Source organism: Argopecten irradians, chromosome 15 (assembly GCF_041381155.1).
Source record: "Argopecten irradians isolate NY chromosome 15, Ai_NY, whole genome shotgun sequence".
Taxonomy (NCBI): domain Eukaryota; kingdom Metazoa; phylum Mollusca; class Bivalvia; order Pectinida; family Pectinidae; genus Argopecten; species Argopecten irradians.
In genome coordinates this window covers 27,183,820-27,205,031 of record NC_091148.1, presented here as the reverse complement: position 1 = coordinate 27,205,031, position 21,212 = coordinate 27,183,820, and the positions used below count along the sequence as shown (strand labels likewise).

Below are 21,212 nucleotides of genomic sequence, written 5' to 3'. Positions count from 1 at the left end.
GATCGAGTGACAAGAGGTTTGCCGTGACGGTATACCGACAACACGTTGTAACATTGAAAATGTTTTAAAAACCTAACGACAACAAAAGATGTGTTATTTGTCATACTATAATGCATCTATGTACAAAATTTCATTAAGATTGGAATAAAAATGAAGACTTTATACCTGTTTTAATGTTACGAGATCGGCGACTGGTCAGGTTTATATTGCGAGTGTGTATGTTCAGTATTACGACAACACATCATAGCATTAAAAAAAATTAAAAAACCTAACGACAACATAAGGTATGTTGTTTGTCATACCATAATGCATCTCTATACAAAATTTCATTATGATTGGAGTAAAAATACCGAGTAATGACGATTTCAAATATGAAGAGACGCAGAGTGTATACATGTGTGTAAGCCAAGCTTACATGTACAGATCTAGATCCGACCAACAACACAAAGTATTTTACGAAATTACGCAGTAACGTTACCGCAAATAATAATATATGTAACCTATATCTAAAGAAAGTAATTCATGTCAATTGTAATGACTATTGATGAAGATTTGAATGAGTAATGGTCATTGAAATTCTCAGTAGACCGACGGCTTGCATACTACATAGAAGAAGCACACACGTGTGTATATTATCAGTGTGATTACAGTTCGCGATTGTATTTATTGTTATGTAAACATATGGTGTGTATATATACTTCCCATATGTTATCTTAAGGAATACATTATCATGTGTTTTTGTTTTATTGTACATTTTTGTATAAAAATGTTTGCGTATATTTTCGTGAGCATGAATGAACGACAAAGAAAAAAGCGCCGATAATGTCCTTTTGCGAGGATGGACTGATCAATTCGATACTATCAACTATCAAGGAATTTGATTCAGTATCAAGCAAAATCGACGATATGTATGGTGAACGTATGGGTACATATTGGTCTGAAACACAGGGGGCCAACTCAATGAAAATGGATATTGTCATACATTTTTTTGTATTTGGTGGATGGGCTGATGAGTATATATGACAGTCATGTGATTTTTTTTCCAAAATACCAGATTTGAAAAGTTAAAAAAATCGGGATATTTTACTATAAAACAGAGAAAGGGACGACGGTCGCCATATGGATTTTTTACCCCCACCTTGATTAAAGTTAATTTTTTCACAATAGTATACCTTTTTTCTAGAGTCATAGTCATGCATCAGTCCTCCGATAATCCATAATTACACACATACCATGCAAAAGCATATAAACGATGTCTATATAGTCAAACGCAATATTTTAATCCAAAATTACCGGCGCTTTCTGACTTGTGACATCGAAAGCAAACGTTCTAGTGAAGAGCGATTAGAGTGACTTCCCCTGCAATGTCATTCAATGGGTTTAGTCAGAGGTATTCCGATACGTTTTAATATTCAAATTTTCGCGAAAACAAACGTATCGGAATATCTCTGATTAAACCCATTTGAAAAATTATTAAAAAATCGGGATATTTACTAAATATCCCGATTTTTTAACTTTTCAAATCTGGTATTTTTGGAAAAAAAATCACATGACTGTCATATATACTCATCAGCCCATCCACCAAATACAAAAAAATGTATGACAATATCCATTTTCATTGAGTTGGCCCCCTGTGGTAGGGTCTGGAAACATACTCGTGTATTGAGTATGGCCTAGAGTTCTACACCGACTATAATGATGTTTACACAATAATGGCTTAGACAAACAGTATCGAGACCCTATGCACTCGTACACACGCGTGTACAGGCGTGTGTGAGTCGTCGATCTTTTGTCGGTAGTAAACCTGACAAGTCGCCGATCTCGTAACATTAAAACAGGTATAAAGTCTTCATTTTTATTCCAATCTTAATGAAATTTTGTACATAGATGCATTATAGTATGACAAAGAACACATCTTTTGTTGTCGTTAGGTTTTTAAAACATTTTCGATGTTACAACGTGTTGTCGGTATTACCGTCACGGCAAACCTCTTGTCACTTGATTTATCGTTGACCAGCGGCCCGATTTCAGAATATTCAACATCGCTCTAATTCCTTCATTTTTGCTCCAATCTTCATAAAACTTGGTAGAAATATTCATTTTAATGTACTGAATAACATATCTTGTGTTGTCAACTAACTTTTCCTTATATTTAACGTGTTGTCGTTTGTTGTCGTTTGTTGTCGTTTGTTGTCGTTATTAAGTGTGATAACGGTAATTGATATCAAAATATTTCTTTATAGAAATATTTTGATATCAATTACGAAATATATTATATCTGTACGTGCATAAACGTAAGTGATAAATGCATTTTTTATATAAGCACAAGTAAACTAGGTTAACCATTTAAAGTAATTGTAAGCAATCAAGATAATTCTAGTGGATGTTCAAAAATGAGATGTTAGTCACATTTTGGAATCCTCAAATTGAAATAAAATATAACGTTATATTATATATTTTGTATAGGTCACATAACTATTAAGGCGCGCGTATATTTATGTCTAGAATTCGACAGTCGGTGTTGACACAAACAGCACAAACATTTAATCATTGTTTACAGTCTGATCATCAGCTGTTGTTTACACTGTTTAAGCTTACAGCTGCAGAGGAAAACGATGACGCAACGATTGGTGTGCCATGCATCATCGACTCGTTCATGCCACGTGAAAAATTATATAACGGCGATTATTACTGCAACAGTTACATGGTTATTTAATGCAATCAATGTGGTCGGTGATATCTATCAAAACTTTTCTGTTACGTGCCAGTTCGTGACATTGTGCAAGAGGATAATACATACCTTTCCCTCCGACGCCATTTTTGTAATGTGTAAAGTCCGGAACCAACGATTAAAAAAATCCGGATAGTTTGTGATTATGCGCTGTAAGTTGATCCACGACTTTAGTTCGTGATAATTCGAATAAGTTCGTCTAACCGATCCTTCTTTTTTATTTGCTTTACTTTATCAATTAATCAATTAATTTATTTATTTATTGTTTTATTTGTTTATTTATTTATTTATTCTGCTTTACTTTATATATTTTCAGTGATATAGATACATTTTTTAAACATTTATTTAATTGCATTTTGCATTTTCCCATCCACACACAAGGATCGATAGCAACTTAGTAAAGACAACGTAACATGTATCAAACATTAATAATATGTAGTACACTAAAGAGTACATGTAAGTCTCAGTATTTATTTATTTATCTGTTTTTTTTATATATAATGTATGTATATTTGTTACTTATCTTGAAATTAATCAACTATTTTCTACATATTAATCAGCCTCTTTTTTAATTTTAATCTACGTACCGAATTCCGATTTCGTCCTAAGGTTATCGGGATCGTAATACATTAAAATTATATGTTTATCTGAAATCATGGTCAACTAGAACTTTGGAAGTGTTCAGTAGAAAGACTAAAATGTTGATTTTGACGATGAATTAATCAATCAGTTATATTAGATTATTTACAATTTTACTGCAGTCCAACTATGTAACCTTACCAAGCGCAGTTGGCAGTCATATAGGCTATGAATTTGAGTCGTGTCCCGTCGCTCCCTTGGACTTGCACTGCGCCATGTAGGTCTAGACATCGTACCCAGCCCTAGTAGTCGCCCCGCTGCAACCGTCCCCACGATGTCTCCATGCATGCTGCAATCGAGCTTCTGCCTCTTTCACATTTTTTTTTTTGCGTTCCGCTTTTAATCAGTTATATTAGAATATTTACATTTGCACTGCAGTCCCACTATGTAACCTTACCAAGCGCAGTTGGCAGTCATAATTTTCCCTGACAGATTATTATCTTTTTGCCCGAACAGATTAATATTTTGCCTGGGCAGATTATTATTTTGCCCGAGCAGATTATTATTTTTTTGTACGAGCAAGTTATTATTTTGCCGAGCAGATTATTATTTTGCCCGAGCAGATTGCTGATTTGCCGGGCAAAATAGCTATTTTTTTTTGTCTGATGTCATTTATGACGTCACACGGTTTAGAGCTAGAAGATATGCATAATCGGATGGTCAGAAAATGAATTTGAGTCATGTCCCGTCGCTCCCTTGGACTTGCACTGCGCCATGTAGGTCTAGATATCGTACCCAGTCCTAGTCGCCCCGCTGCAACGTCCTAACGATGCTTCTGCCTATTTCACAGTATTTTTTTGCGTTCCGCTTTCGTCCTGTGCATGTCTCGACCCTCGCATCCCTGACCTTGGCGTCTTCGCTGTCTCTCAACATACATGATGACCTGCTGTCGTACCTTCGTCACCTTGAACTCCTCCGTCACCGACTTAAGTGGTAGCTGGAGTGTCGTCCCCGAGCTGTACAAGCCGATATAGTGTTTAAGCTTTGGGGAACGCCAAGCCAACGTCGAAGGTGTCCGCTGATCATCTTCTCTCAGCGCTTCTACAGAAGAGAGTGGTACTTCGTAGATCAACAATGGCCACAGGAGTCTGGAAAGTACGCCGTTCTAGTAAATACAAGCTTTTAACTTCACTGGGACCTCACTTCCGTCGACAGTCTTCATCCATTCGTCAGCTTGCCTGCGCATCTCCACCACACTGTTTCTGTCGTTCAGGCTGTCGTCAAACCACTTTCCAAGGCTCTGCACTGGCTTCTCTGATATCGTCGGTATGTCGCTGCCAACAACCTTGAATCTTTCTTCCTTCACTCTGCCTGCCTTCAGGACGAGACTCCGAGACTTTGTCGGTTTGAATTTCATCCGTGCCCATGTGACTATGTCCTCCAGGTCACCAGAGTCCAACGTCCTTCAACGAATGTCTTTGTTGTCACCGTCATATCGTCCATAAATACCCTTGTGGGTGGTTGTATGATGCCTGCCGCATTGTATGGCCCTCTGCTCATCTTCTCCATGGATTTTATCAGCAAGCCCATAGCAGCTGCAAAGAGTATCACAGATATTGTGCACCCGGTGACAATCCCAACTTCCAGTCTCTACTACGCTGTTGTATAGCTGCCGATGTTGAAGCGCATTCTGAAGTTGTCAAAGTACTCCTTCAGCATGACTCTGAACTTCTCAGGTATGTGGTACTTATCCAGCGTCAGCTCCACTAGCTGGTGTGGTGTAGATCCATAGGCGTTCGCGAGGTCCAGCCAAAGTACTGCCAAGTCGCCTTTGATCTCCCGTGCTTCCCTGATAATCTGTGTAAGTACGTTGGTGTGCTCCACACATTTGGACACTCCGAAATGCCTCCTTTCTGCACCGAAATGTCCATGTATCTGTTGTCCAGCATATACCTCGTCATCCGTCCAGCGAGTACGGCGAGAATCGCCTTCCCTTCCACATTCAGAAGTGATATCGTCCTGAATTGGCTGATGTTCTCCGAGTTCTCTTCCTTCGGTATGAAGCACCCCTCTGCAGTACTCCAGCTGTCTGCCAGTCTTCCTCTCCTCCAAACTTCCCGCAGTAGTTTCCACAGCCTCTTCAATAGCTTAGGGCAGGTCTTGTACACCTTGTAAGGAACACCGTTTGGTCCTGGTGCCGACTCCGCTCTGGCCTTCTTGATGATGTCCTGTACTTCCTGAAGCTTTGGTTCACCTTTGTCAAACGGTTCTATGTCAAACGGTTCTATGGATCATCTGGATCTAGAAGCTTCCTGTTGTCGCCCAAGTCTTCCTCCCTCCTCGGATCGCTATGGGTTTTCCTCAGATGCTCCTCTGCTTCTTCCCTCGGGCAGTCCAGTCTTCCAGAACCCTTACTTCCAAATAACCTCGAAGTGAACTGGAATGAGCCAGTTACAAATCTCGCCCTCTTCCTGCTCCTCTCCTTCCGGTTCCGTCTGTTTGTTTTTACCTTCCTCAATGTCTTCAGTTTCTCTTTCAAACCGTCCCTTAGTTCGCTAAGCAGCTGCTTCTCCTCCTCTGCTGCTCGTCTGTACAGCTTCGTCAACTATCGCAGTTCCCTCCTAATGTTTTCTATCTCGACTTCTCGTCTGTTCTTCTGGTTTTCTTTCGTTTGTCCACCCTTAATCTCCGCCAGTTGAATTCCAACTGAATAGAGACAAATTCAACATGAAGAGCTAGCTTTATGAAATTTGCCCATGTGTAGTTGGCATTCATTGTGGCTATGAATTCCAACTTAAAGACGTTCAATGCTTAAATATCGCTTACTCCGACTGACGGTCTCTCCCAATCTAGATTGAGAGAACATAAAATCTCAACATTGATAAATAGTTGTACACGAAGAATATAAAGAAGTAAAATGTTTTAGTCCTTATTTTTCACCACCATAAAGTTATCCTTTGATGAACGAGACCTTTAACGTGATTTGATTGCTCATTTTAGATATGTTAGGCTAATTGATACTGCAATTCCTTATGTCAACGGCATATAATACGGAACAAATCCTTGATAACAACATAACATGACATCAGAAAGTATATATAGTAATAATTGATACTGCAATTCCTTATGTCAACGGCATATAATACGGAACAAATCCTTGATAACAACATAACATGACATCAGAAAGTATATATAGTAATAAGATATTGAGAAATGTCGAGACAAATTTATGGACAGATGGGACTATATCAACAGACAGTCCATACCATTGTATTTTTTCTCTCTTTAATGGGACGCACATGACATAGATCATAAATGTATTTGTTATTAAGATATTATCAAAAGGTCAATAGACACTTATGGATAGAATCGGCTATATCACCACAAGTGTAATGAGAGTTGTCCCAATTGGCATTTCGAAACTGTTCTCTGTTTCTTTCGTCAAGACATACGAAAGCCTATTGGTATCAATAAGATTATATAATAATGGACTAATGAAAAGTGGAATTTTTACATTATTACGCACTATTTTTTTCCATCTTTATATATACAATACATTTGTGTACATTATACGTCAGATCACCGGTACTTTTTGGCAGTTTCTACCATTACACTTGTATATAAACTTACATCCAAATTGTAATGCATGTCTTGTCACATGTATGTTCATGATAAAAAATTAACAAAATATAAATCACACACACAAACTATTTCTTTGAAAATAAGATAAGTAGTGTAAAACTGACATATGACATTTAAAATTTTGTTAGTTTAGTACTCTAACAGATATCACATGCCATAATTTCACGTGACTTTTAAAGGAAACTGCCGATGGATGCTTTAGTCCCTGGCGTTTGTAGAAGTATTCATACTCATTCGAATCTTGACGTGACACACAATAAAAATCACGAAAATTATACGTTTCACACATGTAACTCATATGTGCCACTTACACATGTGTGCTCATGTTGTTAATCTTAACTGTAGGTGTTTGATTGGCCCAGTTTCATGAAGTTTCCTTAACTTTGAGGATATTTTAATCTAAATTTCCCCATAGAAAAGCATTACAAAAGTTAAGGAAAAATCTGAAGTTAAAGAGCCTTCCTTATAATATTTAATGTTTTCCTATGGAGAATTTTAGGTTAAGGGATTCCTTAAATTTAAAGATTGTCCATGAAACTGGACAATGCAACACATGTCTGTTTGTCTGGAATGAAATGAAATTAATTGTTAAAATTATATCTAAGTTTACATTGAATATATATATATTATCAAGATATCTAATTGTTTCATTATAGAGATTTTGCATATTGCCATCAAACAATGTCATTTCGTGCAACCTATCTCAAACTAGCCGGTAAAATTGTGATTTTGACTTTGATAAATAGTAATAAAAACAAACAAACAAGTCACTAGAATTTCACGAGATAATGAGAAAAATGCATATGATTTATCCGTTACTTATTTATTCTGAAATAAATTTTTGCGACCTACATAGAAATATTATAAAATGGGCACACGAAATCGTGAAAGTATCATTCTCGCTAAAACTACCGGGTATGTGGCTTTAAACAAGTCAACAACCAGTGTATATTGTTTGTGCTGTGAAAACCTTGTATCATAAGGCATTGTGATAAACTATATATATATATATTTACAGTAAATGTATTTTCAATCTCATCAAATGTTATCAGATAAGTGTCACGTACCTTAAACTATTTATATGATATCTGCCTCATAATAACGTTAGTGTATCTACATACACGCTACCATAACAAATATTGACATTACTGGAATGTTATCTCCCCTCCTCTCCTTATAACTTCCTGGTATGAGTGAATTAACCGCCAGGGACACATTTTTTGTTTGTTTCTGAACATGAACTCCGACAGGGACAAAATCTGGATGTTACAGTTCCTTATGTTTGGAGTTTTGGCGACGTTTCCCCGTGGTGTCTATTCCTCATGTGAGTATTTGACAGTTGTCGGCTGTCTTTAAACTTATACCATTATTGAGAAAGAAATATATATTTACGCTTATAAGCTTTCAGTATGAATATCATGCATTTCCATACATGCATTCAATTATATTAAAATTCCAACTTATTTCTTTGTACAATATTAATATCACTATTTTCTTTATTGTTTTCTTTGACCTATTTAACATACATTGTGTTTAAGGTATTCTATTGACATTTAGTACGCTTAGCCTTATATCCTTTCAAAATGCTTATCATATCCAGTGATTATTCATTCATTTATATTCTGAATATAAGATGGGGTTTTTTTTTTGCAAAAATCAACACCAATCTTTTTTCTTTTTCTTTTCCATTGACCTATCAAACATATCTAAGTTGTAACCATTTACAGTTATCACGATTTATCCATTAATCCTTCAATACGTTAATCTTTTCCAGTGAATATTCTTTCATTTATACTCTGAATTGAAGATGATTTTTTGTACAATATTAATACCAACGTTTTATTTTTTTTATTTTCGTTGACCCCTGTTACATACTAATACTTCAAATAAGGTGGAAGCCTCCGTTCACCTGGTGTCTGCCTTTCGCTATAGCACTTCAGAGAGATTAGCCTTTAAATAACGGATGTCTGGTTTGAGCTGATCACAAATGGAATGTGACGTACTATCAGGCATACCGGGTAAAGACTCCTGTAGCATATAATGTAGGCGTCCGAGGTTTGGTCCTGTAACACGATTCTCCGTCCTATATTTATGGTAATATAAACATGCTTGTGCGTTTTCTTTGATTTGTAACTTTCCTTGAAGGCTCACTACCTTTCCGAAACGAATTTTAATTTTAAAATTGGAATGTAAAACGAGATGGAGTCACAAAAGGTATTAGCTTACTATATTTATCATCCCCTTCTAACCAATTGATGTTAGAAATAAATCAAATGTTAATTTTCATTGATTATGTTAATTATCACTGCGCCAGACGACAGAAAAACAGCGAAATGAATCTTCACTGTTAACATATAATACGCAGGAAATGTGTGTGCCTTTAAATAAACGGAATGAAAAGTTCAAACTGAAGACAAATAAACCTGACGAAATTAATTAATCATTAAGGAAATCTGTCATTAATTTCTGCTCTTTGAATTGAACTAATACATGTATAACTGGATATCTAAATGAGTTCTCCTTCTGCATTGTTATGCATATACATGTGCAATGTATTTTCATAAGCTTACATAAATTACATCGGTTATGCCCTTTATTTTGATATGTCGAGATTTGTTACCGTCTGTGTAGGTAAGCTATAGATTCCGTACGTACAGGTTTTAATTATGGATTTCGCTTATTGATAAGACAGTTCAACTTGAAAACCAATTGACGTATCAATCTCAAATAAAAGTGGTATATCATACTATCCTATATAATCACTCGTGCAATAATTTGTTACTTTAAGATATTCTTCGCATCGTTTGGATATACTTTTAACCATTTCAAAATTGATCCCACCACATACATAAACAAAATTAATTGTATTACAATTGTTCTTTTTGTTCACGTAAGATAGATGTATACTTGGCTGTGTCTGTGGTTTCCAAACACAAGCTAAAATGTGTGCTCCTTTTCTCTAGACTGTTGAGTATCGAAGGAAAACGACCTTTCTGTGTATACATCATTTTACCTTTGGATTTTAGATAATATCGCAGAAGGAAAGCCAGCTTCACAAAGTACAACCCTAAGCACATGGACAGCGGACAAGGCTGTGGATGGCGTGATAGGGAAGGACGTAACAGACGGAAGCTGTAGTTCTACTGTCGACCATGGATACAATCTAGCATGGTGGTCTGTTAACCTGGAAGAAACGTCCAGGATAAAAACTATCAATGTCACTTACAGAGAGCAATGTAAGTCAGAATCCAATAACTAGTATCACACACATTGTATTGTGTAATATGCAATCATGCATATACTTTACTTCACAGGTCTACATCATATGGTTAATAAGTAATGTTTCTTTTTCACATTAATTTTTCTGATTGTTGAGGTTTCATTTTTAAATTTCAATGAGTAAAACAACAATTATAACAATATTCATGTACAAACGTAATGATTTGGTAGATATATTTAAACTCCTATGTAATTTTAGTCAATATGGAATCGCTATCAACCTCATTGGTAATACACACATTGGTAATACACACATTGGTAAGACACACATTGGTAATACACACATTGGTAAAACACACATTGGTAATACTATTACACACATCGATAATACACACATTGGTAAGACACACTTTGAAAATACTATTACACGCATTGGTAATACTATTACACACAGTGGTGATACTATTACACACATTGGTAATACTATAACACACATTGGTAATACACACATTGGTAAAACACAGATTGGTAATACACACATAGGAAATACTATTACACACATTGGTAATACAATTACACACATTGGTAAAACTATTACACACCTTGGTAATACACACATTGGTAAGACACACATTGGTAATACTATTACACACATTGGTAAAACTATTACACACATTGGTAATACTGTTACATACATTGGTAATACACACATTGGTAAAACTATTATAAACATTGGTAATACTATTACAGACATTGGTAATACACACATTGGTAATGCACACATTGGTAATACACATATTGGTAATAAACACATTGATAATACACACATTGGTAATACATATACATTGGTAATACGCACATTGGTAATACTCATATTGGTAATACACACATTGATAATACACACATTGGTAATAGACACATTGATAATACACACACATTGGTAATGAATACTTTGGTAATACACACATTGGTAATACACACATTGATAATACACACATTGGTAATAGACACATTGATAATACACACATTGGTAATACACACATTGGTAATACACACATTGATAATACACACATTGGTAATACATATACATTGGTAATATACACCTTGACAATACACACATTGGTAATACACACATTGATAATACACACATTGGTAATACACCCATTGGTAATACACACACATTGATAATACACACATTGGTAATACACACACATTGGTAATACACACGCATTGGTGATACACACATTGGTGATACACACATTGATAATACACACATTGGTAATACACACACATTGGTAATACACACATTGATTATACACACACATTGGTAATACAATTACACACATTGATTATACACACATATTGATAATACACACATTGGTAATACACACATTGGTGATACACACATTGATAATACATATACATTGATAATACACACATTGATAATACACACATTGATAATACACACATTGATAATACACACATTGGTAATACACACGCATTGGTAATAGACACATTGATAATACACACACATTGGTAATGAATACTTTGGTAATACACACATTTGTAATACACACATTGATAATACACACATTGGTAATACACACATTGATTATACACACACATTGGTAATACAATTACACACATTGATTATACACACATATTGATAATACACACATTGGTAATACACACATTGGTGATACACACATTGATAATACAAATACATTGGTAATACACACATTGGTAATACACACATTGATAATACACACATTGATAATACACACATTGGTAATACTCACATTGATAATACACACATTGGTGATACACACATTGGTAATACACACGCATTGGTGATACACACATTGGTGATACACACATTGATAATACATATACATTGGTAATACACACATTGATAATACACACATTGGTGATACATATACATTGGTAATACACACATTGATAATACACACATTGGTAATACACACATTGGTGATACACACATTGATAATACACACATTGGTAATACATATACATTGGTAATACACACATTGATAATACACACATTGGTTATACACACACACATTGGTAATACAATTACACACATTGGTTATACACACACATTGATAATACACACATTGGTAATACACACATTGGTAATACACATTGATAATGCACACATTGATAATACACACATTGGTAATACATATACATTGGTAATACACACATTGATAATACACACATTGGTAATACACACATTGATAATACACACATTGGTGATACACACATTGATAAAACACACATTGGTAATACACACATTGATAATACACACATTGGTAATACACACATTGGTAATACACACATTGGTGATACACACATTGGTAATACACACATTTGTAATACATATACATTGATAATACACACATTTGTAATACATATACATTGATAATACACACATTGATAATACACACATTGGTAATACATATACATTGGTAATACACACATTGATAATACACACATTGGTAATACACACATTGATAATACACACATTGGTAATACACACATTGGTGATACACACCTTGGTAATACACACATTGATAATGCACACATTGGTAATACACATATTGGTAATACACACATTGGTAATACACACATTGGTAATACACACATTGGTAATACACACATTGGTAATACACACATTGGTAATACACACATTGGTAATACACACATTGGTAATACACACATTGGTAATACACACATTGGTAATACACACATTGGTAATACACATACATTGGTAATATACACATTGATAATACACACATTGGTAATACACACATTGATAATACACACATTGGTAATACACACATTGATTATACACACACATTGGTAATACAATTACACACATTGATTATACACACATATTGATAATACACACATTGGTAATACACACATTGGTGATACACACATTGATAATACATATACATTGGTAATACACACATTGGTAATACACACATTGATAATACACACATTGATAATACACACATTGGTAATACTCACATTGATAATACACACATTGGTGATACACACATTGGTAATACACACGCATTGGTGATACACACATTGGTGATACACACATTGATAATACATATACATTGGTAATACACACATTGATAATACACACATTGGTGATACATATACATTGGTAATACACACATTGATAATACACACATTGGTAATACACACATTGGTGATACACACATTGATAATACACACATTGGTAATACATATACATTGGTAATACACACATTGATAATACACACATTGGTTATACACACACATTGGTAATACAATTACACACATTGGTTATACACACACATTGATAATACACACATTGGTAATACACACATTGGTAATACACACATTGGTAATGCACACATTGATAATACACACATTGGTAATACATATACATTGGTAATACACACATTGATAATACACACATTGGTAATACACACATTGATAATACACACATTGGTGATACACACATTGATAAAACACACACATTGTAATACACACATTGATAATACACACATTGGTAATAACACATAATACACACATTGGTATACACACATTGGTAATACACACATTTGTAATACAATTCCACACATTGGTAATACACACATTTGTAATACAATTACACACATTGGTAATACACACATATACATTGTATATGATAATACATAATACACACATTGGTAATACACACATTGATAATACACACATTGGTAATACATATACATTGATAATACACACATTGGTAATACACACATTGGTAATACACACATTTGTAATATAACATATACATTGATAATACACACATTGTAATACATACACACATTGGTATACACACATTGATAATACACACATTGGTAATACACACATTGTAATTGGTAATACACACATTGATAATACACACATTGGTAATACACACATTGATAATACACACATTGGTAATACACACATTGATAATACATATACATTGGTAATATACACATTGATAATACACACATTTGGTAATACACACATTGGTGATACACACATTGATAATACATACATATATACATTGGTAATATACACATTGATAATACACATATGGGTGATACACACATTGATAATACACACATTGGTAATACACACATTGGTGATACACACATTGATAATACACACATTGGTAATACATATACATTGGTAATATACACATTGATAATACACACATTGGTAATACACACATTGATAATACACACATTGGTAATACATACACATTGATAATACACACATTGGTGATACACACATTGATAAAACACACATTGGTAATACACACATTGATAATACACACATTGGTAATACACACATTGGTAATACACACATTGGTGATACACACATTGGTAATACACACATTTGTAATACATATACATTGATAATACACACATTTGTAATACATATACATTGATAATACACACATTGATAATACACACATTGGTAATACATATACATTGGTAATACACACATTGATAATACACACATCGGTAATACACACATTGATAATACACACATTGGTGATACACACTTGGTAATACACACATTGGTAATACATATACATTGGTAATACACACATTGATAATACACACATTGGTAATACACACATTGATAATACACACATTGGTGATACACACATTGATAATACACATATGGGTGATACACACATTGATAATACACACATTGGTAATACACACATTGGTGATACACACATTGATGATACACACATTGGTAATACATATACATTGGTTATATACACATTGATAATACACACATTGGTAATACACACATTGATAATACACACATTGGAAATACATACACATCGATAATACACACATTGGTGATACACACATTGATAAAACACACATTGGTAATACACACATTGATAATACACACATTGGTAATACACACATTGGTAATACACACATTTGTAATACAATTCCACACATTGGTAATACACACATTTGTAATACAATTACACACATTGGTAATACATATACATTGTATATGATAATACACACATTGGTAATACACATTGATAATACACACATTGGTAATACATATACATTGATAATACACACATTGGTAATACACACATTGGTAATACACACATTTGTAATACAATTCCACACATTGGTAATACACACATTTGTAATACTATTACACACATTGGTAATACACACATTGGTAATACATATACATTGGTAATACACACAATGGTAATGCACACATTGGTAATACATATACATTGGTAATACACACATTGATAATACACACATTGGTAATACATATACATTGATAATACACACATTGGTAATACACACATTGGTAATACATATACATTGGTAATACACACATTGATAATACACACATTGGTAATACATATACATTGATAATACACACATTGGTAATACATATACATTGGTAATACACACATTGGTAATTCACATATTGGTAATACACACATTGGTAATGCACACATTGGTAATACACACATTGGTAATACATATACATTGATAATACACACATTGATAATACACACATTGGTAATACACACATTGGTAATTCACATATTGGTAATACACACATTGGTAATACATATACATTGATAATACACACATTGATAATACACACATTGGTAATACACACATTGGTAATTCACATATTGGTAATACACACATTGGTAATACATACATTGGTAATACACACATTGGTAATACACACATTGGTAATACATATACATTGGTAATACATATACATTGATAATACACACATTGATAATACACACATTGATAATACACACATTGGTAATACACACATTGGTAATACACACATTGGTAATACAATTACACACATTGGTAATACACACATTGGTAATACGCACATTGGTAATACGCACATTGGTAATAACACATTGGTAATACACACATTAGTAATACATACATTGATAATACATACATTAGTAATACATACATTAGTAATACATACATTGGTAATACACACATTAGTAATACACACATTAGTAATACATACATTGGTTATACACACATTGGTAGTACACACATATTGGTGAAATACACATTGGTAATACACACATATTGGTGAAACACACATTGGTAATACACACATTGATAATACACACATTGGTAATACACACATTGGTTATACATATACATTGGTAATACACACATTGGTGATACACACATTGGTAATACACACGTTGGTAATACACACACATTGGTAATACAATTGCACACATTGGTAATACACACGTTGGAAATACACACATTGGTGATACACACATTGGTAATACACACATTGGTGATACACACATTGGTAATACACACATTGGTAATACACACGTTGGAAATACACACCTTGGTAATACACACATTGGTAATACAATTATACACATTGGTAATACACACATTGGTAAAAAACACATTGGTGATACACACATTGGTAATACACACACATTGGTAATACACACATTGGTAAAACACACATTGGTGATACACACCTTGGTAATACACACATTGATAATGCACACATTGGTAATACATACATTGGTAATACCTATACATTGGTAATGCACACATTGGTAATACACACACTGGTAATACACACATTGGTAATACACACATTGGTAATATACACATTGGTAATACACACATTGGTAATATAGACATTGAAAATACACACATTGGTAATACACACATTGATAATACACACATTGGTAATACATATACATTAGTGATACACACATTGGTGATACACACATTGGTAATACACACATTGGTAATACACACATTGGTCAATACACACATTGATAATACACACATTGATAATACAACACCACATTGGTAATACACACTGTGATAATACACACATTGGTAATACACACATTGATAATAAACACATTGGTAATACTCACATTGGTAATACATACATTGGTGATACACACATTGTTAATACACACATTGGTAATACATACATTGGTGGTAATACACGCACCTTGGTGATAATACACACATTGGTAATACACACATTTGTAATACAAATGTATCTGCAGTCTCTGGGCTATCACTTACTCGGCATGATAAATATTCACATAAAACTTTTAAATGTACATTCTGGTGAAGAGGGTGACCACATACCTTTAATATCAATTCATTAAAATAAAAATCAATTTGTTAATGGCAAATCACACTTAAGTTTATCAATGCGAATGTTTAGGGCTTATAGTGTATTTTCTATTTTCGTTTCTATATAGAATATCTATTTTATATTTCAGATCCTTTCCGACTTTCTGGTTTCTATCTCTATGTTTCCAATTCCTCTGCCAAATATAGTCAACCAAGTAGTTGGCATCTGTGTTACCATGACGACATAATGGACCCTGATATTCTCCCGTCTATTAACCAATTACGGCCGTGTACTGTGGACGGTAGATACGTTATATTTTATAACAAACGCCCTGCTGATAACGGGCCTAAGAACCATCAGTATTACTCAACATATGATGTGAATGTGGAACTGTGTGAGGTGCAGGTATACGGTAATTATATACTTATCTCAAATCAAATAAATTCAGACCAAATACATATTATCGGTTCACCTGGCCCTCGGGCCAAGTGAGTTTATTCCATGGGGTGACGACCGTAGACGGCATGACCGTTCGTCAACGTTTCTGTAAGTCATTGATTCCTGCATATATTGTAACTATAACTTTGTTCAGAAACAGATTTAGGGATAGCGGCGAGTTTGGATAAATCTCTGGGCAAGAAGGACGAGTCTTTATGGAGTGAAATACATTGTTAGAGAGAATTCCCTTTAAATACTGTAGATCTAACTACTAGCCTCAATAGTCATATTTGTCAGGCTCCACATGTAGCCAGAAACATCCATTTAGTAGGGAAGGACATTAACCATATTTGACTAATAATATCTTGGGGGGGGGAGGAGAAGAGTTCGCATACGTTTAGCTTGGTTTAAAAATCTTGAAATAGCTCTGAAACATCTATTCGGTAATGTTTCTTCCGTTTCTGCCTTCAAGAGGCTAGAGGATTGTAACCAAATAGGAAATAAGCGATCTCTTTAAAAACAAAATCTATAAAACTAATTGGATATGACCTACATTTAGTTGCACGAGTACCCATCTTGTACATACTGTTCAATCTACAATAGCAATAAATGCATGTATTTTGGGGCCGCGGTGGCCGAGTGGTTAAGATGTACCGACATATTACCACATGCCCTCCACCTCTGGGTCGCGAGTTCGAATCCCATGTGGGGCAGTTGCCAGGTACTGATCGCTGGTCGGTGGTTTTTCTCCGGGTACTCCGGCTTTCCTCCACCAACAAACCTGGCACGTCCTTAAATGACCCTGGCTGTTAATAGGACTAATCAAACCGAAAAAAGCATCTATTAAGAAAAATATAACAAGCTCTCCCACCTCCATATACATATAAAATTGTACACACGGTATAGCTTTGAAGATGGGTGTTGATCTCTGTTGATCTCTGTTAATCTCTGTTAATTGCTGTTAATCTCCAAAGGAAGTCTGTATGCCTATAATCGCTCATTTTTCCTGGACTGTCTTCAGTTTTAGTTTGACAAAAATCTGCTGGGAACGGAGTGAATCGATGGTATGATTATTCGTATTAGCCAGCCATTAGTCCAAAGAATTTGCAAAATCCTAAGATGATGCAGACAAAAAAGAAATGATTTTATGATGCTTGAATGGATGAGGAAGTCCAAGTTTTGTTTGTGTTTTCCCCCTTTGTTTAACGTTATTTGAAGAGCCATACCGTGTGTACAATTTTATATGTAGTTATCGAATTAGTTTGATTTACATATCTGTCCACTAGGATGCCCAGTCAATACGTTTGGACCAACCTGTAGTACAACATGTCACTGTGGGGTTGGTGGATGTGATCCGGACACTGGACTTTGTGACGTCACAGGATGTCAGCCTGGATGGAAGGGACCTTCTTGTTCTACAGGTAAACATGCATATAATCAATTACATTATAATTGCTGTATATATGGGAAACAAAAGATTTTATGAACCCACGATGTATCCACATTAACTTGTATCTTGTTTTTTAGACTGCCTTCCTGGATCGTTTGGCATTGATTGTGGGTATAATTGCCATTGTTCAATGCCTGGATGTAACAAAGAAACAGGTCATTGTACATTACCTGGATGTGAGGCTGGATGGTAAGGGGAGGCGTGTGATTCAGGTAAAAACAACTGCTATTTGCTGAATAATAAACAATAACCAAATGAATAATCCCATATATCTTTATTCGACATTTGATTCAACTCAATTGTGCTATAGGGTGTGGAACTGGTATGTTTGGCGAGAATTGTTGGAAAAAATGTCACTGTGCTGTGCCGGGATGTGACCGTTTCAGCGGGACGTGTGGACAAGCAGGATGTGCAGTAGGATACCAAGGGAACGCTTGTGATCAAGGTAAAGTATTGATTAGTAATCAATGGACAACGTACATGTATGTCCCCGGCTATTCGTGTTCCCATATAAAATTAGTTATAAAAATGTGGTTGACTGACTTTTAGGTACTATAATAATATTTGGTCTTAATAATAGGGTGTATGGAACGAAATTTTACATAGACATGTATATTTCTTCCATGGGGGGGGGGGGGGGGTCACAAAGTTGAAACGTAGTAAAATCGTTAAAATCAATCACGCTTGAATGACGCTATGTAGATAATTTATGAAAAAAATCTTTTGAGGAGGGGTAATCTAAACGTGCTTCTTTGCCGACGAGACCAGAATTGCAATGTCTTGACAATCGGAGCCATATAAATAAAACAAGTAACAGAATAAGCAAGATTGTGATATGTATTGCTTGAAAAGCTTTGATAATTTGCTAGGACTAAGAATGAAGTAAAATAATGGAAATCGCCTATTGATTAAAGATGCTTTACCGCCGATACAGTATAAAGGACAATGCTCATTTGAACAATAATTGATATTTAATCATGAATATACATTATTTATGTTTCATTAACAAACAACAAAAAACAAAAAACAAAAAGAAATGATATAAAATGATTTATTTTTGCTTTTTGGTACATGTGCAATAAGTTCTTCATTCGATATAGTACATAATGCCTTGGATTTTTTTCGGAACGCAATTAGTCGTTTTTAATATTTTGAAATAAAATTAGGAACTCAAACGTTTCTATGGCGGTAATCGTGTAAAGTAAGTTAAGTAACTTTTGTAATTGAAGAAAAATACAATTTTTTTGCTCCTGTTTTTTTTCTTTCAGAATACTTGAATATTATGTAGCTAGCATAAATCAGATACACATACTGTGCACAGTGATATCATAAGATAATTATGTAATACTACTTTTTATATTGAAAATCAAACGGATGAATAATTTCATGAAATAAGTATATAGTGGGTTATACATGCATGTCTAGCGTTCAAAGCTTTCTGTCAGTTGTACACAATGCAAAGGATAACTCATTCCAACACACATAGACACAAACACAATGTAAGATACGTTAATGCATACATATTGTCTGTATAATTTTCTGTAATGCCATACACATATGTTATATTTACTATCGACATTCAATATTGATTCTCATTCTGGCCTGGACAATATGGGAATATTACAACAAAAATTGATGGATCACCCAATCATGTCAATGTTTTAATACACCAATATTGCCTTCATTAGATGGATAGAAGAGTTAGGGAGTAATAATCATTCATCCTCTTAGGGCAAACTATGAGTAAGATTAAAAAGCTTCCATACCCCAAGCAGTTTTGTCTATTAACATTTTCTGATGACCCCCTAACTCACAGTGTAAGTAAATCTATTTAGGTAGTAAATTCTTTACCATTTAAGAATGACAACTTTATGATATTATTAAATTCAACTAGTGTACAGTTTATTTTGACCTCTG

At 34.3% G+C, this 21,212-nt stretch overlaps 3 protein-coding genes across 5 annotated transcripts in view; 1 reads left to right on the top strand and 2 right to left on the bottom strand.

Moving 5' to 3' along the window:
* Positions 1–2,852, bottom strand: part of LOC138309578 (PHD finger protein 20-like protein 1) — a 31,659-nt gene extending 28,807 nt beyond the window's left edge. For all 3 annotated transcript variants that reach the window (XM_069250804.1, XM_069250805.1, XM_069250806.1), the window contains exon 1: positions 2,801–2,852. In XM_069250804.1, coding sequence (XP_069106905.1) covers positions 2,801–2,818 — 18 coding nt within the window. In that variant the 5' untranslated portion in view covers positions 2,819–2,852. The remainder of the gene's footprint in view (positions 1–2,800) is intronic.
* Positions 2,853–4,154: 1,302 nt separating this feature from the next.
* Positions 4,155–7,277, bottom strand: LOC138308735 (uncharacterized). Its single transcript, XM_069249761.1, has 5 exons — positions 7,264–7,277; positions 5,726–5,898; positions 4,968–5,457; positions 4,514–4,773; positions 4,155–4,411 (listed from the first exon to the last, which is right to left on the bottom strand). Exons 1-5 carry the CDS (start codon positions 7,275–7,277, stop codon positions 4,155–4,157), a joined length of 1,194 nt encoding a protein of 397 aa, XP_069105862.1.
* Positions 7,278–8,153: 876 nt separating this feature from the next.
* On the top strand, positions 8,154–20,583 carry LOC138308734 (uncharacterized). Its single transcript, XM_069249760.1, has 6 exons — positions 8,154–8,276; positions 9,979–10,188; positions 17,556–17,819; positions 19,132–19,266; positions 19,606–19,740; positions 20,564–20,583. Exons 1-6 carry the CDS (start codon positions 8,189–8,191, stop codon positions 20,581–20,583), a joined length of 852 nt encoding a protein of 283 aa, XP_069105861.1. The 5' UTR covers positions 8,154–8,188.
* Positions 20,584–21,212: the final 629 nt, after the last annotated feature.